The sequence below is a fragment of the Episyrphus balteatus genome, chromosome 3 (genome assembly GCF_945859705.1).
Source record: "Episyrphus balteatus chromosome 3, idEpiBalt1.1, whole genome shotgun sequence".
Taxonomy (NCBI): Eukaryota; Metazoa; Arthropoda; class Insecta; order Diptera; family Syrphidae; genus Episyrphus; species Episyrphus balteatus.
In genome coordinates this window covers 101,516,419-101,535,525 of record NC_079136.1, presented here as the reverse complement: position 1 = coordinate 101,535,525, position 19,107 = coordinate 101,516,419, and the positions used below count along the sequence as shown (strand labels likewise).

The 19,107-nt window shown below is 32.5% G+C and overlaps 3 protein-coding genes across 4 annotated transcripts in view; all 3 read left to right on the top strand.

The window, feature by feature from the left end:
- The first annotated feature begins 561 nt into the window (after positions 1-561).
- LOC129913977 (peroxisomal N(1)-acetyl-spermine/spermidine oxidase) lies at positions 562-11,686 on the top strand. 2 transcript variants are annotated; one of them, XR_008772121.1, is made up of 5 exons: positions 562-1,126; positions 7,847-9,012; positions 9,426-9,546; positions 9,618-9,855; positions 9,920-11,686. XR_008772121.1 is itself a non-coding variant. In XM_055992994.1 (4 exons), exons 1-4 carry the CDS (start codon positions 890-892, stop codon positions 9,798-9,800), a joined length of 1,707 nt encoding a protein of 568 aa, XP_055848969.1. In that variant the 5' UTR covers positions 562-889; the 3' UTR covers positions 9,801-11,686. The 2 variants fall into 2 exon arrangements, 1 of the variants encoding a protein (XP_055848969.1); XM_055992994.1 differs by having other exon boundaries at positions 9,618-11,686.
- A 3,319-nt stretch (positions 11,687-15,005) lies between these two features.
- Positions 15,006-19,107, top strand: part of LOC129917149 (protein CREBRF homolog) — a 67,425-nt gene continuing 63,323 nt past the window's right edge. Inside the window, exon 1 of the mRNA XM_055997529.1 lies at positions 15,006-15,238. The gene's annotated coding sequence lies outside the window, so the exon portion shown is untranslated. The remainder of the gene's footprint in view (positions 15,239-19,107) is intronic.
- Positions 16,673-18,864, top strand: LOC129917150 (BUD13 homolog). Its single transcript, XM_055997534.1, has one exon. The coding sequence runs from the start codon at positions 17,199-17,201 to the stop codon at positions 18,783-18,785; it is 1,587 nt and encodes a 528-aa protein (XP_055853509.1). The 5' UTR covers positions 16,673-17,198; the 3' UTR covers positions 18,786-18,864.

The window sequence follows — 19,107 nt, the reverse complement described above, 5'->3', positions numbered from 1 at the left end:
GTAGAGGTAAAACGACTCATTTTACCTCTATATCCAAAAAAAAAATTTTTACACGTACACGAAACTGGCCATGATTTGAACAATGCTCATGTCATGTTCAAAAAACAAGATTCTTCGACAAGATGTCTTTGCAGGTATGGATTTTTCTGGTTCCATTAGATTTTTTCAAAAAAAATTTATGAATCGGGCATCGTGCATGCCCAATCAGAAAACCATCAAAATATACGTTTGAAAATTTTCACTTATGTACATTTTCAATTTTTTTTTTTATTTGAATCGGACTATAAGATGTAAGCACTGCTTAGGGATATGATATCGAGTCTCGTTTAGAATTTCTTCGTCAGTGAACGCTTTTTCCATTTTCTCTACCTCTTCTTCTTTATTATTTTTTATTTTACTTTCGTTATTCATAAATGAAACAGAATTTCATATTCCCATTTTTCTCCAAATATTCTTGAAAAGGTTGCTTAATTAAAATTTAATAATAAGAAAGATTTTCCAAGACACACACATTACCATCAATAATGGGTTTTTAAAAACCCTTGCAACAAATTACAAGAAAAAAAATAAAAAACAAAATATTTTGACATTTCTCCTTCGCACCGGCTTTTAGTGGTGTTTTGCTTTTTCAGTAGAAGATAAAACAGAGGATGCGCACTTCTTTTTTATCCTTCTTCGCCCTTCCGAACTCGTTGTCAACGCATAACCAAAAGAAATGAAAAAACATTTATTTTTTCTTCTGTCAGTTTTTTTCATTCGTCGTCGTCATACATATGCGAATGCGAAAAAAACACCTTATTTCTTAAAGAAGTGAAAAAATCAGATCCCCTTGGATTGTGGTAATCCATTAAATAAAAAATTGGAAAAACATTATTTTTCCCACCGCAATATGAGTAATTCCGAGGATGAAAATAAACCCCATGCTGAGGACACGGAGTCTACGCCCTCAGCTGGAAGTGGTGCTTCGCCAAGCAATAAAGTTAAAGTACTCATAATTGGTGCTGGCATGGCTGGATTATCCGCAGCAAACCATCTCCTCCAAAATGGCATCGATAGCTTTAAAATATTGGAAGCTCGCGGTCGAATTGGTGGACGAATTGTCTCAATTCCTCTGGCGCAACAAAATGTAAGTCCGAAATATCTATTTTAATTATTTTCTCCACTTTCTCCATTTTTTCGTCTTTCATTTCGGGGCAAGTCAGAAAATTATGTAAGCAGCGCAACAGCAGATTCCCATTCCCAAAACACTCATCTGCAATTTGTTGTATGACTCTGCCCATTTTTCGTATCTAATATTGAAAATAAAATGCACTTCCCTGTTCTATAAATGTAAATATTAGTTTTGCTGCCAAATTATTTAACTACCGGGTGTCTTGCCTTGATATCTCGTCTGGTCAGAATCTTTAGTAATAGCGTAATTTGAATTGTATTTTTATTTCGTCACGTTCGATGACGAAATTCTATAAGAGACAGGAATTTGCTGTGTAATTTTGTTGATTTTAAGAATCATGACCTTGAAAAAATGTGGGTTTGCCTTTTGTCGTTTTGTTTGTGTCATTTTACTCCAAGTGAATGCGTTTTATTTGTCACAAATTAAATCATCAGATTGATATTTTGTTGCGTTTCGTTGTTGGCTTTCTGAAAATAATTTGAATAGAATTCATGAAAACAAAAAAATTACGTTCCTACACTGTATGATAGAATAGAAAACCACTTAGGTGCACTACACTACATAAACTGTCCAATTGGGATCGCCATTAATAAAGAGTCATTTCTGCGGTTTTCTATTGATCACCATCTCTGGCATCCGTTATGCCTTATCTAGTAATAAAGGACATCTTTTTACAACTCAAAATATTCATTCTTGTATCTTGTATCTCGCAGAGGGTTTAATATGCGTTGCAAAGCAGTACAAAAATAAAGAGTTTTCTGCAGCACGCTTCACAGCGAGTAAGCAGTTTATAACCAAGAGGCTTCGTATGAAAATTTTTTGAATGCAACATAACTCAAAGATTCTTGCACTTCAGAATTTCGGATGTAGAAATGTTCCTCGGGAACTCATTCATTAATAAAATATTTTTGTTTTGTAATCCGCTATATAGCTATTCTATTTTGCGTTCTTTATCTATAGCGCAAAAAAATAAAAAACAAGTACACTCCTTTTCATCAGAATAAATACACAACTTTTCAAATGTTTAGTATTAGTTTTTTCCTAATAGTGCAGGAAAAATAATAATTTTTTGATGCCAAGTCATTGTTTAAGATGTTAGCAGAATCAAGAAAATAAAAATAATTCAAAACGTCTGGTTATTTTTCTCGTTTCTCTGTGGCAAAGCATTTTATATAAAAAAACTGAGTTAATTTTTTGTTTTATCAGAATAGGTACACATAAAGAATGAAGTCATAGTGGTCCATGAAATGACTTTAAACTAAGTTTTTCTTGAAAATGTATTTAACTTATTTTGTTATTTGTATAGTGGCCTTTATATTCATAAAAAAATAACAAAACTATCCAGGAATTGCATTGTTAAATCTCTTCATGCGATATATCTGAATCTTTTCTCTAAAGCCTGGTACGCTGCTCGCGCTAAATTTTAGCCAAGATAAAATTCCAATAAAAGTTATCGATAGTGTATGGAACTCATTTTAGCTCGGCTAAAATTTTTCCATAATTTGTATGGGAGCTAAAATTTAGCGCGAGCAGCGTACCAGGCTTAAACTGTTAAATGGTGGGTTAGGAAATATTTTTGTCTTAAAATCGACGATCACAAATTTTATCGGTACGGGCTAGCCATTTCCAAACATTTTCAACAAGGTTCAGATCTGTTTTCTATACTTAAGTACTTCCTTATTTTGCACTTTCTCCCAATATTTTACAGAGCATTTTTTGTGGGAGTTGGCGTGGTCCTGTTCAAAAATTCAGTATACGACCAGTATACTGAATTTTTCAGCAGGACCACGCCACCTCCCACACAAATACTAGAGAATTAAGAAAAAGTTTCTTGAAAATTCATTTATAAATAATTGTGATCATTCTTCACGTTTGAAATTCATTATCAGTATTATCATAGTAGATTACTTTCTTCCATGCCTTAGCACTTCTTTTTACTTGCGATATAGGTACTATAGGGCAAGTTTAGGATTCGTAAAAAAAATCGAACTCGAGATAACAATTTTACATGACATTACGATGATGGAGAATGCCAAAAAAGTGGGTCCGGCAATTCTGTCTGTCTGTCTGTCTCTATGTGGAGCTTCAGCCTAAACGAGTGAAGTGATTTTCTTCAAACTTGGTAGTTAGCAGTTTTTGGTGATTCCCTAGAGGGGAAATTGAAATTTTTTTTATGACCAAAACTAACGGTACCTGCCATATAACGGAAATAGAAAAGTTAATTTTTTTCAAAAACGGCTCTAACGATTTTGATTAAAATTTTTGTGTGTAGTACAACACATAAGAGCCAACTTTTTAAATAAAAAAAATATTTTTTATACCGTTATTAACGGTACCTGTCATAGAACGGTTTTTTTCGTTTCTGAATATCTCGTACAACATTAACCCGATTCAAATGAAAATTTTTATACAAAAGTGTGTAAGTAAAGATAATATATAAAAATTTTAGAAAATTTAAAAAAAACGCATTTTTGGTTTTTTAAAAAATATTTCAAAATTTTTTTTTGAAAAATCAATTTTTTGAAAACGGATTAATGAAAAATTTTGAAATTTAGTTTTAATGAGTAAATTAATTATTTCTTCAAAATGGCATCCCAACTTTTTTTTTGAAAAATGTTAAAAAATTTTTATATATAAAAAACTATTTTTTTAAAAAACGGCTCCTACAATTTTCGAAAATTTTTTTCTAAAAATACCTTTTTATACAAGAAATAAAATGGCATATTTGTTTTTTTTTTAAGATAATTTAAAACGGAGTTTAAATAATTATAAAAACAGATTTAATTTTTTTATACTACTTATGAAATTTCTTCAAAATATCAAATTTTAATTTCTTGAATAAAAAGCTTTAACATACTGTAATGTTAACTTTAAGCATAAGAGCAAGTACGTGCGACCCCAGTCGTGCAATTTATTTAACTATGAAGTTGGGCTCAAAATGGTTTTTCCTTTCGCAGAATGTAAAACTGATAGTTTGACTCACCACTGACATCAAAATTAAATGTTCGGCGGTCCAAAAATAACTCGAAATACCACTCAACTTTTTATGTGATATAGGATTTCAAAAACCTTAAACGCATACAATTCTGTTCGTGGTTTAGTGCTAGTGTCTTTTCAAAAATCACGCATTTTAGAAGATTGGGACTAATGCACTGGTCAACAAGGTTTTTGCCACAAGAACCAAAATATACTTTTCTAGTAGTTTTTGGGGTGCTGAATCCGAATCTGAAGACAGAAAAGTTTGCTTGGCCTTCGGTTTTGAAATATTACCGTTAGAAAATGTCAAAAAACGTAATTTTGGCTGTTTTCGAGGTTATGTTTTTATGTGGAGTAATTCATTATGAATAAATTTGTAACGTTGCCTATAAGAGCTAGTTTTATTCTTTCAAAAAATGTTTAAATCTTTCCGATATCTCTTTTATTGCCCGAGATATTTAAAATTTAAGTAGCGGTCTTTGAATCAGAAACAACACTGGCCAACCAAATTAAACTTTTTTTGCCACAAGAATCAAAATATACTTTTCTAAAGGTTTTTGGGTTGCTGAACTCGAATCCACAATCAGAAAAATTCTATTAGCCTTCGTTCTTGAAATATTACCGTTATTAAATGCAAAAAAAAGGGTTTTTTTTATAACGGTTATATTTCAAGAACGGAGGCTAAAAGAATTTTTCCGATTGCGGATTTGAGTTCAGCAACTCGAAAACCTTCAGAAAAGTATATTTTGGTTCTTGTGGCAAAAATTCTGTGACCAGTGACTTATACTTTAGATTAAGTTTAGTTTCTCTTTGGCTTATTAAATGAAACTTAAGATATCTCGAGCAATAAAAGAGATATCAGGATAATTAAAACAGTTTTTGAAAGAAGAATATATGTTATTATAATAACCGTTACAAATTTGTTTATAATGAATTACCCCACATAAAAACAGAATCTCGAAAACAGTCAAAATGACGTTTTTTAGCATGTTATAACGGTAACATTTAAAAAACGGAGGCCAATCAAATTTTTCTGACTTCAGATTCGGATTCAGCATCCCAAAAACTACTAGAAAAGTATATTTTGGTTCTTGTGGCAAAAAAAAAGTTAAATTTTGTTGACCAGTGTGACCATTGTATTTACTGTCCTACAATTACAAATAACAACTGTTTTTCACTTTTATCCTTGTCGTTAATTCACCAAAACTGGTAGCACATGTAAAAATTTACTCGTCTAATGTCGAATTCCTTTCAATTGAAAAATCGAATTTTCGGCGATCGAAGCGAATTTTTTCTGAAAATCATGTTCCATAGAAAAAAAATTCGCCTCAAACGAAGTAGAATTCGAATTTTTTTTAATCCCTCTTTTTTGAGAGATTTACACGGATTTGCACACACACTTGGAACATTTGACATTTCTCAAACGTCAAGCTGAAAGTTTTCTTCGTGTTGTTTTTTTATTTGAGAACACCAACTTTAAATAAAGAGTAAATTTTAATTGAATATCGTATTTTTATTGCGGAAAAATATGAAATAAATAAAAAAAACAATGTGCGACCAAAATATATTTTTTCCTGGCATAGTTCTTGTGAAAAAGTCAAATTATTGTGACTTTTCTTCTCGTAATTGTCGTCAGAAAATTTTTTCTCTGTAAATTCGATTTTTTTGAGGCGATTCAAAAAATTGAAAGAAATTCGACATTAGAGAGTTTTTTGCCATTTTTTTTTTATCACAATTCATGGTTTTTTACCCCCAGAATGTTTGTATCTGAAGTCTGGATAGAGTATATTTACACTTGGTAATTTTTTTTCACCATACCATTTCTTTATTTTATATAGCAATGTGTTTTCGCCAAAATTTGGCGATGTTAATCCACACATGTTTTTCAAAATGGTAGTATGATTATTAAATTACATTTCGGAAACTCCAGTTATTTGTTTTAAAGGCCAATTTTTCCGAAATCTACAAAAACAATAAAGATAACAAGAGTGTACCTATTCTGATGAAGAAAAAAAATAACTAGTTTTTCCTCAAAAAATACTTTACAAGAAAAACAATGGAAAAGTTATGGTTCATTTTGAAATAATTTTAGCCGTTGCTTTTCCTAACATTTTAAACTATCAAAAAACAATAAAACTTTATAAGGTCACGCACCACTTTTGGGGTCGAACGATTAATGAACATTTGAAAAGTTGTGTACCTATAATGATGAAAAGGAGTGTAAATATGTCGAATGAAATCTATAGATCTGAAAATAATTTGAAAAATATACAGTAGGTAAAAATGAGAATAGAATGTTTTTATTGCCTTAACCCTCAAGTTAACTTAAGTAAAGGCTTAAGTTATATTTAATATATTTTTTAACATAGTATATATTTAAAATCCTGCTTGTTTGTGTATGGGTTCTAGACACTGTTGCCGTATGTTTAATGATGCTTTGAAAATATTTATCTAAAAAATCATTAAAGATGATTTCATTGAAATAAAAAGGTTTTTCCAATACTTCACACATAAAAGAACCCAAAAATATGGACTTAGGAGATCTTACACGCAATTGAGCTAGTCTATAAATCCAATAGTAACCGTACCGAAAAAAGTAAAAGTAAGAATGTTGAATCCCTCCTCAAATTGTTTCATGTTAGCTAAGGAGAAGACCAGGCATAGCAGCATCTAGGAGAAACCTAGCATCTCCAAAAATGGAAAATCATGCAAAATAAAACTATTTTTGCAAATTTGTGGGATCAGTTCTTTGGTCTATAAAAAGAACTTTGAACCATTCTTTTGACAATGAAGCATGCAAACATTAAAAATGCCAATTTATTTTTCTGAAAATTAGTTTGACAGCCGTTTTATACGTGTCCAAACATTCGACAGACGAACCCAAAGACGTGGCCGGGCGGCCACTGTAGAAACGCTTAACTCATCGAGCTAAAGAAAAATTACAATTGGAAGTGAAAGAGGGCTACTAATATTTACGAAAACCCCAGGTCTTCCCGTCCGCATCCTGGCACGTTTGGCGTGGTGAAGTGCATCTCATAGAGCTAAATGACGATATTAGTGTCAAATTAAAGGTAATAATCAATATTCAGAGGTCTTTTCTATCGATTCTATTTCAATTCGATTCCTCGATCTTGTATAGTCATCTACCTGGCTCGAAATTTCGATTCAGATTCAATTAGATCTTTAAATCGGACTTATAAACGGAGTATGTATTTCAATCAGGAAGGATGTGTAAGTTTTCCTGATCGCTGTAAACGACCATCAGGAAAAAATATTCAATTTCATACTGTTTCTTTTTTCCTGATGCATTTTTCTGATCGCTATAACGGACCCTTTAGAGGTCTTACGGATCAAAGCTTGTTGTTTCACCCCCAAGCCTGGAGGAACGTCAGAAGTGAAGAACGCTTCTTACCTTAAAACAGGCTGCGTGACCAAACTTCCAATTATTGACTGGGAAAACTTCTTGTTTCCATAAGTAGACGTTTTTTATCTTCAATTTAAAACTAAACTCGATAAGTGCAAACTACAAATACAAAAATACCACCCACTTTTTCAAATACAACTGTGTGAATTTTGTTTTTTACTTAATTCGAAAAATAATCCGTGTGATTTGTTTTCTTGTCTCCAAACAAATGAAACACTTTACTTTACGAATCATCTTGTATACAGTATTTTCTTTTTTTTTATTTTATTTTTTAGGTTGAACTTGGAGCAAACTGGATTCACGGTGTCCTTGGCAATCCCATATTTGAGTTGGCTGTACAACAAGGTCTTGTAAATATTGTTAACATACCTAAACCGCATAAAGTAGTGGCTACCACTGAAGATGGTGCTCAAGTTCCTTTTGGTATTCTTCAAGAAATCTATGAAGCCTATGTATGTTTTCTTCGTCGCTGCGATGAATACTTCCTATGCCAGTTTAGCCCACCGCCCGACATCAATAGTGTCGGTGAGCATATCAACTATGAAATAGAAATCTATCTAAGTTCTGTTGAAGATCCCAAAGAAAAACGACTGAAAAAGTTGATTTTTAATTGTTTATTGAAACGTGAAACCTGCATTACCGGCTGTCATAGTATGGATGAAGTCGACCTTTTAGAATTAGGTAGTTATACAGAATTGCAAGGTGGCAATATAGTGCCGCCTTCTGGCTACAGTTCAATACTAAAGCCGCTGATACAATCGCTTCCAACCGACTCAATTGTGACGCGGTGTCCAGTAAAGAAAATCTTTTGGAAAAGGAAGAAAACCAGCAGTGGCTTAGAGACAGTAGATGAAGAAAACGACGATACTGATGACTCTGATAAAACTGTAACGGATTTTCCTCCTCCCGGAACTAGCTCGAGCCGGGAAGGCTCCTTTGATGCCGATCCTGTTGAAACACCCGTTCGAGTTATTTGTGACGACGGAAGGGTATTTTTTGCCGATCATGTGATATGTACAGTCCCATTGGGCGTTCTCAAAGAAACAATGAAAACATTATTCGATCCTGAATTGCCGCACTATAAGCAGGAAGCTATTGAAAACCTTATGTATGGTACGGTAGACAAAATATTCTTGGAGTATGAAAGACCATTTTTAAGCCCTCAAATTAGTGAAGTTATGCTCTTGTGGGACGATGATAAGTACGAAAGTGATTTAACTGTAGAAGATCGATCCTCTGACGATTATTTGAGTAAACATTGGTATAAGAAAATATATTCATTTGCCAAGGTTACCGACACACTTCTGCTAGGGTGGTTGTCTGGTAAAGAAGCTGAATATATGGAGACCTTGTCGCAAGAAGCAGTTGCAGAAAAATGCACTGAAATTCTTAAAATATTTCTGAAGGATCCTCTCGTTCCAAAGCCAAAGAAATGTATATGGTAAGTTTTTGAACAAAGTTTTCGAAATTTGTTTACCTTTTTTTAAAAGTTCATAACCAAAATAATAAGTAAATAAACATCCATTCAATCTACAATTCGTTCTATTCCTATTCTCAACTTGCCCTATTCTAAACTGAACAAATGCAAGAATATATAATAGCAAGAATGTGGAGCTTAATCGACCTTAAAAAAGTTTAAATATACTTAAAAATTTTCAATTTTCTATTAATTTTGATTTGGACTGTAGGTGGAGCTCAAACTTTCTAATCACAATTTTAAGATCAAGGACGAAGTAATTTTAACAATAACTTGCAAATCCTTAGAAATTTTAGTACAAGAATAAAAAACATTGAATTCCTTCAATTTTTATATTATTCTCTTGTCTTAATAGTTCTTTACGTTTCACTATATAGCACAAGCTGGAAATCTCAACAGTACACTCGAGGATCATATACATCAATACCTCTAGGAGCATCTCAAGAGGATATTGAAAATCTCGCACAACCTCTTTACGCAAATCCCCATCAAATGAAAGCAAGTGTTTTAATTTATCTAAATAAAAACCAAAAATAATTTGCATTTTTATTTTCTTTATACTTATCTAGCCTGCAGTGCTGTTTGCTGGTGAACACACACATTCAAATTTTTATTCAACCGTACATGGTGCCTATTTAAGTGGAAGAACTGCCGCACAATACATCCTCCTTAATGATGAACCCGAAGAAATTATTATGGAGTCCGATACAAGTGACCTAAGTTCATGGATTCGAGGAATATCATTGGACTAAAATTGTTTAGCAATTAAAAGGGGATATAAAACGCACTCGAAGACAACAAAAAATCGTAAGCTGAAATCACAGTTACTATATAATTCATATTTTACTCTCACATCTAAACAAAATAAAAGAGAAAACTGTCCACCCGCTTATGCTGGCATCCACCCCCCAAACAAATGTCCCTTTTCCCTAACCTTACATCATATATTTGGTCCTGCCACAAACATTAAAAATGACGCTTTAGATATTATTATTAAACAAAGTTATGAAGTAAATGACAAATTATGATGTATGTATATTATAAGAACATGATTATTTTAAATATAAAAGCAACGCAGTGATAAGTAAATTTATAACTAACATTTAAGAACTAACTCTAATTCAACGCTGAACAAAAAAAAAATCAAATTTTATGTATAACTTATAAAATATTATATATTTTCTATTTATTGAGTGCGCGATTTAGTTTTGTAAGGTACGAGTGATTCATATGAATAGAATTAAGAAAACGATACCAAGATTGCAATGATTATTATTTTTGTAAAAGCATGTTCTGTTGTGTATTTGATAAATTTTTGTGCAATATTATTTGTAAAATTAAATTGATAGAAGAACTTCGAAACTTAATAAGAGAGATAAAAGTTTTTTTTAGTATAAAAGCCTTTGAAAGTCAACATTAAGGTGTGTCCATATTATGTCGATCAACACGTGAAATATCATTTTTGAATTCAACTGCCATCACTGTCTGCGAACAGGAACATTTGCAAAATTCTTTGATCTTATCGACTTCAATCGGGTTGCGTTCGGGTGCACAACAGTTTAGCAGCGCTATTGAGCAACATTTCTACATTCACTATACTTTGTTGACCAAGCGTGTTGATTATCACAAATTAACATAATGTGGACGATAGCAAACTATGAAAATCAAACGATCTCAATTCAAAACTCATTTGCAGCCATTAGACTGCCTATTACTTCAATAGAAACAAACAGACAACGAAGAAGTTTTTTTGGATTGGCAAAATAGAACTAATAAAAACAACATAAACAGCTAAAACAATGAACCAAATACAGATCGCTTATGTCTGTTAAAATCTCAATTTTATTGGCTCATTTGGAAAAATAAGCTCAAAAGTAACAACAAAATACATTTACTAGTTCTAAATAAAAGCTAGAGAAACCCAAGGAGTTTTACTGCTAAGTTATGGACATTAAATATTTATACACATTAAAAAAAAAACTTCATCAACTGATTAGAGGTCCACATCTCAGAATTTTAATAACGAAACTTTTTTCTCCATGCGTCCATAGTGTGTGCTTTTGATAAAAAAGTACAATAACTATGCAGTCATTTTTAATTATAACATTTGTAACACAACGACTCCATAAAGAGAAAAGACAACTTTCTTTAACCTTTTTTGTGGGCGTGACAATTCCTCACAAAAGATATCAAAAAGTCTTGTTTCTCAAAGCTTTATAAACCGTCAAGTGTGTTTTCTTGTGTGTTTTCAGTTGGCGATCAACACAAGCCTACTAAAATGTTTCAAAGAGTTAGGCCGTGTGTGAATTGCGTTAAATAGTTAACACAGTGTAAAATGTTGGACACTATTGAGGTGACTAAAAAAATTTTCAGCTGTTAAAAATTTACTGGGCTCTGGGACCGGGTTAAATTTGAGTAAAATTTTTTTTGCAGATGGTTTTTTTTTGTTTTTTTTTTTTTTTTTTTTATTAAAAAGGAGTATCATGGCAGAAAAAAGGCAGAATAAATTTTAAACAATACATTTTTTTTTTTTGAAATTTTTTTATTCATCTCAATAGTGTCAAAAATTTTACACGGTGTTAACTATTTAACGCAATTCACACACGGCCTTAGTTCCGAAGTTCCTAAGCTGCTCTTAGAAACAAGTAGGCCTTCAATTGGCTCCCCAGTTCCCACACTCTCTTAAAAAGAGCTGTTCTCATGAGTTAAGCTCTCATTTATGTAGATTCGGCTAGAAATTGTTGAAGTGTTGTTAAGATCAGAAGACTCACATTCGTTCTTTTGGTGCCGATTTAAAGACAGCAAGTAATTTACTTTCCTCCATCGGAGAAAATCTTTTGATAAGCAAAACACAGTTACTATATGTAGATTTTGTTTAAGATGAAAGGCATCGATATATGAAGTTAGTTGAAGGTGTAGCTTGGCAGAAATGGCTTTTTCAACTTTAGCTGGTCTTTCGTCGGATTTCAGTGGTAAGCCACATAAAATCGCGTTACGATGCCGATCTTCAAGTTGCTCTTTAGGATTTTGATAGATATCTTGAAATCGACAACGTTTGAAAACTATTATACACAACAGAATAAGCAATCAAAAGAAGATAATATATGTATATACATTAGTCCGAAAAATAGGACTTTCTGGTCCACCCTAATATACATTAATCTTCATGTCTAGTCGATATTTTCAGTTTTTCATTTTTTTTTATTTTAATATTATTTTTCATTCGAATAAAAAAATTATTTTTTGTATCAGAAAACTATTTTTGTGCTCCTTATTAAACATTACAAAACAACCAAAAAGTTAAAACGAAAAAAAAAACATTAAATGTGCAAAAATTTGTTATTTTGTAGTTAAGTATTTAAAAAAAATAAACATTTGTATTAAAACATTTTAGTTATAAGATAGTGTAAAGAAATGCATTTGAAAATTTAAATAAACTGAAAATTTGTTTCATAAAATTTTAAATTGTTATTAAGAAGTTTTAAATATAGATTTAAAGAAATAAAATTAAAAAAACACGCAAGAAACAATTAATGTTTCAAATGTATTAGTTTTATTACTTACTTACACGTACTGGGTTTTTTTTGTTCGAATTTATATTTTATGTCCAAAGCGATTTTTTCTGGATTTTTTTCACTGAAACACGGCCACGAATAATATTAACCCTTTGTTGCCCGGAGCAATTTTTTTCTCAAAAAAATTACAAAAACGTTGAAAAAACTTTAAATATTTCTTAAATATCGCACCAGAAAAAAATATATCCATTGCACTAGTAAATATCATTATATTAGTAAACTTCTGAGCTAGGTATTTGCTGATATATTTAATTGGGATAAAAAGTAAAAAAATAAAGTTTAAAAGGTGGTTTCTTATTGTAACCACCGGAAAACAAAGGGTTAAATCATAAGAAATTGGGAACATTTCGTCACGTGAGTTCTTATTTGTCCTATAAGCCAAGAACTTAACTTTTCAGGGGAGCGTTTTTAAACTTCAAAGTGGTGGTTTGCTTATTTTTTGAGCCTAATCACAGTAATGTGATGTTTTTTGAAAGATTAGATATATAGCCCTATCGAGGTATCCGTTTGGAGAATTTTCTATCGAGTTAACCGTTCCGATTGACATATCGGAGAATCTTCCGATTAAACATGGCGCCCATCAACGCATTGCGATGAAGTGTGCTAAGCAAAGACTTTTTGACAGTTGTGCTTTGAATTTCATCGGAAATTCTCCGACACAAAATAGTTGCGGAATATTTTCAGAAAAGTTGAATTTCACAGAAAAAAAAATATAAAAATGAAAATATAATTTTGATTTTTTAGTGTAGATTAATAAAAAACAGCGACAAAGCCTCAGCAAGAGAGGTTGGTTGAAATTAAGAAGACTTAAGCATCACAAGGATTTTTATTTATTGAATAAATCATGCTGACACATGTGTCAAATGAATGCGATTGTATACTTTATTTTTTTGTTCAGAAGTGGATACCTTGGAAGAAATGTAAGTTTCGATCGGAACGGGCAATCGTTTCGGAACTTTCTCCGAACGGGAACCTTGATAGGGCTGATTTTCCATACCATACATAAAGCAATTTGCATATTTTGGTTTTTTAAAAAGTTTAAAAAAAAGTAGTAAAATGGACATAGGTTACTGTTGTAATTACATGGATTAATATAATAAATTGAAATAAAAGAAACACGTGTTTTCAGTTGAACGATTTGGAAACGAGAAGAAATTTATTTGAAAACGAAATTCAAAGCTACTAAGGAAATTCAAAGCTACTAAGTTTTTTTTTTTTTTTGAATAAACAAAATTTAATTCTAAAGCCTGGTACGCTGCTCGCGCTAAATTTTAGCTGAGATAAAATTCCCATACAAGTTATCGATAACTTGTATGGGATCCATTTTATCTCGGTTAAAAATTTTCGATAATTTCCTACTAAGGAAATTCAAAGCTACTAAGTTTTTTTTTTTTTGAATAAACAAAATTTAATTCTAAAGCCTGGTACGCTGCTCGCGCTAAATTTTAGCTGAGATAAAATTCCCATACAAGTTATCGATAACTTGTATGGGATCCATTTTATCTCGGTTAAAAATTTTCGATAATTTGTATGGGAGCTAAAATTTAGCGCGAGCAGCGTACCAGGCTTTAAGTACAAAAGAACAAAGTGTTGTTTTTTAACAGTTACAGACACATAAAAAACCAAAGCTAACATTTTTTTCTCCAGTGGAATTTGTATTGGATATAGGACACAAAATATTTTTATTGAAATCGAAACTCAATACATTGTTTATTATATCATAATTTTAGCCGAGCTAAAATGAATTCCATGCAAATGATCGATAACTTTGGCTTTAAGCCTGGTACGCTGCTCGAGCTAAATTTTAGCCGAGATAAAATTCCCATACAAGTTATCGATAATTTGTATGGGATCCATTTTAGCTCAGATAAAATTTTTCGATAATTTGTATGGGAGCTAAAATTTAGCGCGAGCAGCGTACCAGGCTTTAATTGAAAAACGGTGGATACATACGTCTACATTTCCAAATCTGCATTGAAAGAGTACAAAGTATTAAGGAACCACAGATGTTGGATAGTGAGATTAGATGTAAATGCAGAGAATTTCATAAATGCAGATTATAGGAAGATTATGGCGAAGACGAACATGTTCGTCTGCATCATGCTTCTCCTTTATACGTACGGATTTCAGGCAAATAACCTCCTATTCCCCTTTTTTTCTGCATGCAGATCTAGATCTATGTAAATCCAGCAAAATAGTGAGGATTTCAATGATATCGATAAAATAAAAATCTCCTCTCTATTATTCACTTTCATCGATAATTGTTTACGTTACGATAAGTTTACGCCATGAACAAGTTTCGAATGTCAAATAAAAAGAAATGATGAAAAGCTTTTTTTAGTTAAAAAGTAAAAATATAAAAACAAACATCTTGTTCAGTCTTCTTCAGTGCGGATTCCAGTAAATATTGATAAATTGTATGAACATTGCACGAAATTAATTAAGAAATAAACATTTAAGTGCAATATATTCTTTAAGTAATAATCTGATTGCACATTGGACGAAGGTGAATAGTGAATGTTGAAAAAGTTTTAGTTTTATTTTTGCCTCCACGAAAAAATGGATGAATTCAACTATAAAAAATAATCTTCAACAACTATGATCTAAGGAATTGGGTAAGTGTTTGACTTGTTTGTTTATATAATAAATTATAAATACATACATACATAAACGGGTTATTAAATCCATTAGCATTGACAGTTTCAATTTTAACTCAAATAACTCACTTGAATAATGTACTGTTATCACGCTGACTTTGTTTTTATTACATACATATTGGCCTATTTTTTACTCCAGTTCTTTTTCTTTGTTCAAATCTTGTTTGTTTTTGTTTTGGGGTAAAATTCAACAGTTTATTTTTGAGCTTTGGAGGGAATCCCAACACCCAACGAATTATGGGATCAAAACATACAAAGAAAATGTTATCGAAAGTGCTGCCAAAACTCAAAATTACTTTTTATTTCTATAAAATCTATTTGTGGCCTGTTTTCACTTCCAGGTTGAAGTTTTTACTTTTTTTTTTAGCAAAATTCAAATTTTTATACAAACTTAATTACATATATGCGTTATTTGCACTTAGGTGCCCGAACTTTTGCGAAAACTTGTTTTTTATTTTACGAAAACTCCCATACAAGTTTATTGATAAAATGCTCAGATAAAGCCGATATAAAATTCCCATACAGGTTATCGATAATTTGTATGGGAGCTAAAATTTATCTCGAACTCGTACCAGGCTTAAACAAATAATTGAACGCAAAAGTTCCGAACACTTGTCTTGTTTTTTATTTCTAAAGCCTGGGCTCGAACTACAGCATATACGTTCGTTAACGTATGATAGCTATGTGTCCCTATCTTCTACTAATTAAATAGAGAGAGCAATAAAAAAACGTTAACGTATGATCGTAATCGTGTGCGGCAATTCGACCCCTGGTTTGCAGATCGAGCTAAAATTTAGCCGAGATAAAATTCCCATACAAGTTTTCGATTATTTGTATGGGATTCATTTTAGCTTTGCAGAAAATTTTTCGATAATTTGTATGGGAGCTAAAATTTAGCGCGATCTGCGTAGTAGGCTTAAAAAAATCACTTTTTGATCATATTTATATTTTTGCTTAGTTTTAAATTCCTTAAATTAAATGATTTACTTTTAAGCCTAGTACTCAGACCGAGATAAATGTAAGCTCCCATCCAAATTATAGCCTGGTACGCTGCTCGCGCTAAATTTTAGCTCCCATACAAATTATCGAAATTTTTTAGCAGAGATAAAATGGATCCCATACAAGTTATCGATAACTTGTATGGGAATTTTATCTCAGCTAAAATTTAGCGCGAGCAGCGTACCAGGCTTATCGAAAAAAATTAAGTCGAGCTAAAATTTATCCCATACAATTTATCGATAAATTTATCTCGATCTGCTCCCCTTCAAGCAAACAAGTCCGACCTCGGTCCGAATCCGCTCCGTCTCAGGCGGCGCTGAGTCTGACTTCGGCTCAGAAACGGGTCCGAAGGCGGCTCAAATTAGTATGGAAATTAGAATCACCGCGGAGCCACGATTTCTCCTTCGACTTTGTGTTCATACCCAAGAAGTTGCAAGTGTGTGAGTGCAACCCCGTTTTTCTCTGTCGGAGGTCGGAGTGTCTTTTCTGAACTCCGTTTTCTTGCTTGAAGGGTCATCAGGCTTTTGCGTCAAAAAACACATCGACTTTTATTTATTGTGGATGTCAAACGAATTTTGACAAAACACATATTTTAGGGTACCAGGCTTAAGTAATTTGGGTTTAAAATTTGAACATTTATTTGTTTTGGGGCGTACTCAAACGAACCTTCTGAGTACTGTGATAACAATTTTATTTTCATCCCGGAACGAACGCGATTTTTTTTTTTAAATAAAGTAATTCTTGTAATTTATTTTGGCACCACTTTCGATAACTTATATCGATAGATCTTATGTCACCTAATCTTGTCATTTTGACATTTGTGTTTAAATCGACTGAAGCTGAACGTTTATCGTGTTTGTGTTTTTTTTTGTGTGGAAATTCTGTATTGCTTGAATTAATTAAATAGAATTTAAACAAAATGTCTACAAAAATAAACCAGAAAGAATATTTAAAAAAGTATTTATCAGGTGATAAAAAAAAGAAGAAAAAGGATAAAAAAATAAAGACCAAAGCCACGGTAAAAATTATTGACGATGATATGCATGTTAATAATGATTTGCAAATCGATGAAGAACTCTTGTTAACAGGTGAAGATGCTCCCCAAATTGTTGGTATAGTTGACACCTCGGGACAGCCTGTCGAAAGTAAATGGAAAAGTTTTAATGCCATTAAGAAAGAAGAAAATCTTGATGATGATTTGTGGGGAAAAAAAGCGGAAACTATCACTAACTTAAGAGAGGATTTATCGCCAAAAAGACAGAAGTCGCCAAAGAGCCGCCAATTACTGCCAACTCGAAGAGATTCTGATCAATCTCCTCCTAGAATTGCTCCAACAAAACGTATCCATATAAATGGTAATAATTTACATTCTGAGAAGCCTTCAAGAGATAGAGATCAATCACCACCAAGAAAAGCGTCCTTTGCTCGCCCAAGAAGAGACTCAGATCAATCGCCACCAAGGAAGCGTTCTCCAGCTCGTTCAAGGAGAAATTCAGATCAATCGCCACCAAGGCGAGTATCTAAAACTTCGAGAAAGGATTCTGATCAATCTCCTCGACGAAGACGATCTCCGGATCGCAAAAGAATTGACCAATCCCCTAGACGCAGACAATCTCCATCAAAGAAAAGAAGAAACTCTGATCAATCTCCACCTAGAAGGAAAACGGCAGGTCAATCTTCACCGAGTCGCTTTGATAATTCCTCTGCCATTCGAATCAAGAAAGAAAATTCACCAGATCAATCTCCTCCGAGACGAGGAGAAAGAGAAAATCCCTTCAAAAAGTCTATCAAATTGGAAAACCCATCTCCGGATTCTTCGCCGAGGAATCGCCGCCGATCTGATTCACCACCACCAACACATAAACCTTCTTCATCAAAAATGACCAAAACTCTTGATGGCAAGCGTGCTGGTCTGCAGGATGCTCAAACATTGAGAGTTGAAACCGAAGAACGTCGCCGAAATGAGGATAAAATGTATAGCAAAATGTCAAAGGAAGTCTCTGGACGTGATGCTGAAGTTCAGATCCGTAAGAGTTCTTATCGCCGACATCGCAAATATGTTGAAGAAGATCCAGAAGTTCAACGTCAGAAGGCCGAACATGAGGAGAAGAAAAAAGTACTATACAGTCGGTGGAATAAAGGTGTTAAGCAAATAGAAGCGTTTCAGGCAAAAATATCTGATGATCAATACGAAAGTAGTAAACCATTGGCTAGATATTCAAATGATGCAGATTTAGATGAAATGCTTAAGCAAAAAGAACGCGAAGACGATCCAATGTTGGAGTACATACGAAGTAAGAAAAAGGATCAACAGCTGGCAAAAAATGTTCCAGTTATGCCCAAGTACAAAGGATCATATCCAGAGAATAGATTTGGCATACCGCCTGGATATCGGTGGGATGGAGTGGATCGATCAAATGGTTATGAAAAGAAATGGTTTGATGTTCAGAGCTCAAAACAGGCCGTAGCCGAGGAGGCCTACAAGTACAGTGTAGAAGATATGTAAACAAGTATGGAGATTGTAAATATGTACTATGTAAATAAATATTAAACGAATTTTTACAATAAATGTGCTGTTCTTTGAATTTTGTATATATTTTTCACTTGATAAAGGTTCATTTATTTTTAATTTTTTGCTTTATGGTTCATTTTTTAAAGACTAAGAATATTCGGTTAAAAGTTTAGCGATGCACAGTCGATGTTTTCGATTGATTTCAGTCAAGTATTCACTTATTCTGATATCCAACTCAAGTATGAAATTTTCTTTGCTGTACATGTCCTTGAGATTCGATTTTGTTATAAAGAATTAATTAATTGCTTGGGTACAA

Bases quoted from the DNA above. Each gene is read 5' to 3' on its own strand.
- LOC129913977 (XM_055992994.1), top strand. From the start codon at position 890: ATGAGTAATTCCGAGGATGAAAATAAACCCCATGCTGAGGACACGGAG. The intron at 1,127-7,846 runs GTAAGTCCGAAA...TTTATTTTTTAG, and splicing joins TTCCTCTGGCGCAACAAAAT to GTTGAACTTGGAGCAAACTG. The intron at 9,547-9,617 runs GCAAGTGTTTTA...ATACTTATCTAG, and splicing joins CAAATCCCCATCAAATGAAA to CCTGCAGTGCTGTTTGCTGG.
- LOC129917150 (XM_055997534.1), top strand. From the start codon at position 17,199: ATGTCTACAAAAATAAACCAGAAAGAATATTTAAAAAAGTATTTATCA.